Source organism: Macrosteles quadrilineatus, unplaced genomic scaffold, assembly GCF_028750875.1.
Source record: "Macrosteles quadrilineatus isolate MER2022 unplaced genomic scaffold, UCM_ALF_1.0 Scaffold_5__1_contigs__length_97177068, whole genome shotgun sequence".
Lineage (NCBI taxonomy): Eukaryota > Metazoa > Arthropoda > Insecta > Hemiptera > Cicadellidae > Macrosteles > Macrosteles quadrilineatus.
The window spans coordinates 82177551-82184487 of NW_026542598.1; the positions used below are offsets into that span (position 1 = coordinate 82177551).

The 6937-nt window shown below is 38.2% G+C and overlaps 1 protein-coding gene across 1 annotated transcript; it reads left to right on the forward strand.

Moving 5' to 3' along the window:
* The first annotated feature begins 2281 nt into the window (after positions 1-2281).
* On the forward strand, positions 2282-4981 carry LOC128995725 (uncharacterized). Its single transcript, XM_054420744.1, has one exon. The coding sequence runs from the start codon at positions 2282-2284 to the stop codon at positions 4979-4981; it is 2700 nt and encodes an 899-aa protein (XP_054276719.1).
* The last annotated feature ends 1956 nt before the right edge of the window (positions 4982-6937 follow it).

Genomic DNA, 6937 nt, shown 5'->3' on the forward strand with positions numbered 1-6937 from the left:
TTAAATTCATACTTTTTAGCAGCCTGTTCATTGTACCATTTGTCAAAGTCATTATGGGATTTCTCAAACATGGATTCGGGACAGTAGTACTTTTTATCAGGCATAGGGCCTATGTAATTTTGATTTGCTACTGTATTGAACAAATGTGGGAAGTAACCTTTCTTCTTTTCAGGTGGTAAGTCAAAAGCTTTCGGTAAGGCAGATAAGGACATGGGAAAGTAGCTAAGGGAGTCAATAAATCTAACGTTAGCCACCTCCATCAAAATAATTTTAGTTCCTCTTGGGATGATGTTTGGTGTGAATTTTGTTTCTTCAAGGATATACCTAAGTATAAATTGAAAGTCAAACCCTTGTCCGTTGTGTGCAATTACACAGACGTTTTTGAATTGTTTGCGGGCTTCCATTACATAGTTCATGAACTGCCTAACAGGATTGCTATCAAATATTTTATAACGTTCCGAACAAGATTCACATTCACCCCCATTGATGCATTTGAAACAAAACTGTTGTGAAACACATAAATTCACTTTATGTAACTTAGTCTCGGGATCTGAGGGTAGGGACTCATCTTGGCGTGTTTCCAGATCAAAGAAAATAAATAGGTAGTCACGGTCTTTTGGGCTTTTCTTGTCTATCTGAATGTAACATTTATGATTGGGATCTTTAAATGTACCACAAGGGTGACAATATACCTCTCCACACACATGAGCCGATTTACGTTTAGTCGGGAATATCATTTTTTCACACCCTCGGCAGAATTTAATTGTTTTACAAATCTGTCTCTGATGGGCAATAAAGCACCGTTCATTTTTGAAAAATCGGTTACAATAGCGGCAAGATATGCCGGCATCTTCCTCTACACAAGGAGGTGAGAAGGTGTGACAAGATGGACAGATGTTTGAGCAGCGGTGCTCACCTTTATGCTCATAGGGTATGTGACATGCGTCACAAAAGTAACCACAGGCAAAAGCGGCTGTTAAGTTTGTAATTACATTATAATGGTTATCATGGTACAATAAGTTGATTTTAAACTTTGCTTCACTATTACCGCCAGAGAAATATACATTCCGGCCTTTGCTATCGTAATTATACACAGTTATTCTATATTTCTTTAAGTGTGCCTGGAACTTTTCAAGTTCAGGGATACCTGACCCCTCTTCAGGCATTTCAACTCTAGCTTTAGCTATAAGTTTCTTTGCCCTAATTGTCTGCCGCAAACACTTGTCTTTACGAATTCCATAAATCTGAGGATCCATTTTTGCATATGCTTTACCTACCACTATTGCTCTAGCTAGACATAAGTTGTCAGTGTTATTTATAACTACCATCCCCCTTCTGGCCTTGCATTCTTCGTTGAATGAATTATACATTCCCGGACGCACTCTACCCTTGCCTACAGGAACATTAACTCTAGAAACACTTACTGTAAATGTGTCACTACTAGTAATTGACTCTGAGTTACTTTGAATGATACCTCCAAAAATAGCCCATAGTGAATCAACTGTAACCTCAGAGGCTAGTTGTGGAACAACATACCCGGGTTCTTTAGATTTCAAATTAATAGAGGTAAGAGTAAACCCTAAGTAGTCAGTTGGTGAACAGTCGTGTTTAGATTGTTCTACTATTTGCTCAAGGCCCCTGCGTATCCACTCTAATTCAGATACACCTTCCGGAGGTTCAGTAAATTTAAAGGTAGTTTTCCATCCATAAAGCCTAAACTTTGGCACAAATGTTCTGTTTTCATCGATAAAAGTAACGGGGCCGGTAGATTTATGAGAACATTTTTGGCAAACTCCGTCACAGGACTCCATAATATAAATGTCTAAGGATAAGTTAAGAGCTCAAAACACGTCTAACCCCAGCAAAGTCAGATGATAGTCTAAAGTAGCTGGTCTATCCACGCTATATATATGGTGCTGTAAGCGACGGTGCTGCCTCCAGTGGCAAAACATCAAACTACAACGCAACTCAAACTAGCGACTCTAGTGGTAAAACATGGAACTATGGTGACAACACCACTATTGTTTGATTTTATTATTTTAGTTGGTTACTAGTTGGTGTTGTCACCATAGTTCCATGTCACATACCCTATGAGCATAAAGGTGAGCACCGCTGCTCAAACATCTGTCCATCTTGTCACACCTTCTCACCTCCTTGTGTAGAGGAAGATGCCGGCATATCTTGCCGCTATTGTAACCGATTTTTCAAAAATGAACGGTGCTTTATTGCCCATCAGAGACAGATTTGTAAAACAATTAAATTCTGCCGAGGGTGTGAAAAAATGATATTCCCGACTAAACGTAAATCGGCTCATGTGTGTGGAGAGGTATATTGTCACCCTTGTGGTACATTTAAAGATCCCAATCATAAATGTTACATTCAGATAGACAAGAAAAGCCCAAAAGACCGTGACTACCTATTTATTTTCTTTGATCTGGAAACACGCCAAGATGAGTCCCTACCCTCAGATCCCGAGACTAAGTTACATAAAGTGAATTTATGTGTTTCACAACAGTTTTGTTTCAAATGCATCAATGGGGGTGAATGTGAATCTTGTTCGGAACGTTATAAAATATTTGATAGCAATCCTGTTAGGCAGTTCATGAACTATGTAATGGAAGCCCGCAAACAATTCAAAAACGTCTGTGTAATTGCACACAACGGACAAGGGTTTGACTTTCAATTTATACTTAGGTATATCCTTGAAGAAACAAAATTCACACCAAACATCATCCCAAGAGGAACTAAAATTATTTTGATGGAGGTGGCTAACGTTAGATTTATTGACTCCCTTAGCTACTTTCCCATGTCCTTATCTGCCTTACCGAAAGCTTTTGACTTACCACCTGAAAAGAAGAAAGGTTACTTCCCACATTTGTTCAATACAGTAGCAAATCAAAATTACATAGGCCCTATGCCTGATAAAAAGTACTACTGTCCCGAATCCATGTTTGAGAAATCCCATAATGACTTTGACAAATGGTACAATGAACAGGCTGCTAAAAAGTATGAATTTAATTTAAAAAAAGAATTATTAGAATATTGCATGTCAGACGTTGACATTTTAGCTCAGGCATGTATCAAATTTAGATCATTGCTACTTGAACAATGTAATGTAGATCCGTTTCTTGAGTCCGTAACAATTGCTAGTGCCTGCAATCTGGCCTTTCGCCGTAACTTTCTAAAACCAAATACAATCGGTCTGATCCCTAAAAATGGTTACCGGTCTTCTACGCAATCAGCTGTTGCTCTACAGTGGCTTACCTGGGAGGAGGAAAGACGTGGGGTGACAATCAATCATGCTGGACGTAGTAAAGAGGTTGTTATAAAGGGAATGAAAGTAGATGGGTTTGACGGCGAAAACATATACGAGTTCCACGGATGTTACTGGCACGGGTGCCCTAAATGCTTCCCCTATAATCGCGATACCCCATTAAAAGAGGACCCTTCTGATTCACTTCATCTCCGTTACGAGAGAACCAAAGCTAAAATTGAAAAGCTCGGAGATGTGGTGCAGATGTGGGAATGTGAATTCCATAAGCTGAAAAAGGATCAAAAACTCAACCATCTAGACAAATTACCTGTTTTAAGTACACTTCCATTAAATCCTAGAGACGCATTCTTTGGAGGTAGAACAGGAAACGCAAAAACTTACCATAAATGCGGCCCTGGAGAGACTATTCAATACGTCGATGTTTGCTCGCTATATCCTTTTGTAAATAAATACTGTAAATATCCTATAGGTCATCCAACTATATATGTTGGTAATAAGGAATGTAGAAAGAGAGGTATAGAAGTAGATGGACTGTTGAAATGCAAGATCTTACCTCCTTTCAACTTGTATCATCCAGTTTTACCAACACGTGTTCATGATAAATTGATGTTTGTTCTGTGCAGAACATGTGGGGAAATAATGTACCAGGGGGATTGTTTTCACGAGAGTGAAGATAGAGCATTGGTTGGGACGTGGACAATGGATGAGATTAGGAAGGCTGTAGAGAAAGGCTATATTATACAAGATATGTATGAGTTGTGGGAGTATGAGGTAGCCACATATGAGAAAGGAGGGCTATTCACTGAGTTTATTGATAAATTTTTAAAACTAAAGCAGGAGGCATCTGGATACCCTGGGTGGTGTAAGACTGAGGAGGATAAGAAACAGTACATTGCAAAATTTCTTGAGCGTGAAGGTATAGAAATGACAAAGGAGCATATTGTTAAAAATGGGGGCTTAAGATCAGTAGCAAAATTGATGCTAAACAGTTTTTGGGGTAAATTTGGGCAAAGGGAAAATATGATGAAAACATCAATCATCCGAGATGCCAAAGAGTTCTTTCGGTTATTAACCAATCCTGAGGGTAAGTTAAAATACTTTCAGGCTATTAACCAAGATGTTGTGCTAGTAAATTGGCAAAATATTGAAGAGGCTAGTGAGTCTTTAAAAACTGTAAATGTAGTTATGGCAGCCTTCACTACTGCTCACGCTAGACTAAAGTTGTATGAACACCTTGATGCCTTAGGAGATCAAGTACTATATTGGGATACAGATAGTATTATATATTACTACCACGAAGGACTGTATAGGGTGCCTACAGGAGATTACCTCGGCGAAATGACCGATGAATTGGTAGAGTATGGACCCGGCTCATACATTACTGAGTTTGTCTCTGGGGGGCCTAAAACATACGCGTACCTTGTCTGGTCGACAAATCAACAGAAATTTATCCCAGTTTGTAAAATCAAAGGGCTTACTCTCAATATTAAAACATCAAAAATTTTGAATTTTGGGAAACTAAAAGAGATGGTTTTAAGTGAAGCTTCTAAAATCGTTGAAATTGATGAGCACAGGATTAGACGAACAAAATATAGAGATATTGTAACAACAGATGAAGTTAAACAGTTTAAGGTAACTGGTCCAAAGAGAAAGTACGAAGGAGAGCATGATACTCTCCCCTATGGATACAAAAAACAGGAGCATTGACCCTTACATAGGTGGGTGTCATAGTATGTTTTTAATCACTTTACCGGTAACAGTCAGCGAGAACAGACGTATCATTGGTGATCTCCTCACTTGTAATGGCTGTATTTCTGAGGTTTCTGTCTAAAAAAGACATAATTGAAAGTAAGAGGTTTGGTATTAAAACTTCAGAGTTTCAGTTTTTTCTCACTGATTCAATAGATGTGTTGGAATGGCCAAGGGCATTTTCAGACCACATTATAGGAATAATTACAGAAGACACACCCCCATCATGTTTTATTGGGGCGTTATTAACATATGAAGACACATCTGGTAATATACCATTTATTCCTATTGCAACACTTACATCAGCATCATTTTCTAATTACTTTGACAGTATATTTGCTAAAATAGAATCAATGACCGGTGTTTTAAAAATTGAAGTGACAACCGTTTCCATACCAAGCAGGTATCGTTGATACATTAAACCCTTAATCATTTAACCTAAAAACAAGTTTAATCCTTGAGCATCTATGAACATGAGATATTCCTCTTAAACTTTCTCCAGAATAGCTACCAAATAAAATGTTGGATTATGTATCAAAGTAAAGTAAATTGGAACAATGTAATTTTATATCAGATTAAAAATATATAATTCACCTTAAATACCAGATTATAGTTCGAGGTGTTTCCTTGTGTGTATGTGAATATGTGTACTCGCCCAACAGGCAGGCTTAAAATCCATAAGTCCAGGGGCTGGTACGGAGGTTGGCCTAAAAATCATAAAACATTGCGTTATCCTCCCTATGTGTGAGTGTGTGTGTGTGTGTGTGTGTACTCGCCCAACAGGCAGGCTTAAAACCCATAAGTCCAGGGGCTGGTACGGAGGTTAGCCTAAGAATCGTAAAACATTGCGTTATCCTCCATGTCACCTAATTTCCCTTTCACCTCGGACTATAATCTGACAAAAAAATTACAAAAAATTAAAAAATCTCTGTCATTCTTAGTAAATAAAATGTCGTAGGCTAAAATGAACGGTTCGCCTAGTAAATGGCCTGATGACTTTTAAAATGAACGGGTTGACAGAGACAAAAAAAAACATATAAAAGAAAAATATCCTTTGTCAATGGTAAAAAGGGTTAATTGAAAAGCTTCACCGAGTAAATAATCCTTTACATTTGTCAAAGGACAAAAAAATTGGGAGGTGGCAAATCTGTTATGGAGTGGCCATCACCGTAGGCTGCGATGGTTGGGGCAGCCTACCCCAGAGGTTAGGACTCTTGGTGAAACTCTGGGTTAACAAAAAGAACGCGCTGAGACCCTACGGCCTAGCCTAACAGCTTACCGTGGTGTGGAAACTGGGTCACCTAAGCTCTTTTGAGATTAGGCAGCTACATACAATTGAAATAAGATTAAAAAAGGTTGCAGCTATAGTTTAATTATATGTCTAGGTAGTGTTGACGTCTAAAGTCTTAAGCATAGAAATGATTTTTAAAACCATTAACTTAACACCATTTACTTGAAATGAGTATACTCCTCCTCCTCTTCTTTTTCCCCTTCGTCGTCCCTCTCCTTTTCTTCCTCCATTTCCCTCATCCTTATCCTCTTCTTCCTCCTTTTCCTCTTCCTCCTCCTGCTCCTACTCCTTCTCCTTTTCTAACTCCTTCTATTTCTTCTCCACCTTCTCCTCCTTCTTCTCTTTCTTCTCCTCTTCTTCCTCCTTCTCCTCCTCCTTTTCTTCTTCCTTTTCCATCTCCTCATCCTACAACTCCTCTTCCTTCTCTTCTTCCTCCTTCTCCTCCTACTCCAGGTATAATATGTTTAATTACATATTTAGAAATTGAATACGCAACCTTTATTTTATTTTTTATCTTCTGTTCTTTATTTATCCTTATAATAGGTGTTCTATGTTTACAAGTCAGTAAAATGATTAGTTTTCATTGCTCTAAAACTAATTTCAAACACATAATAAGAAATAAA

Bases quoted from the DNA above. Each gene is read 5' to 3' on its own strand.
- LOC128995725 (XM_054420744.1), top strand. From the start codon at position 2,282: ATGATATTCCCGACTAAACGTAAATCGGCTCATGTGTGTGGAGAGGTA.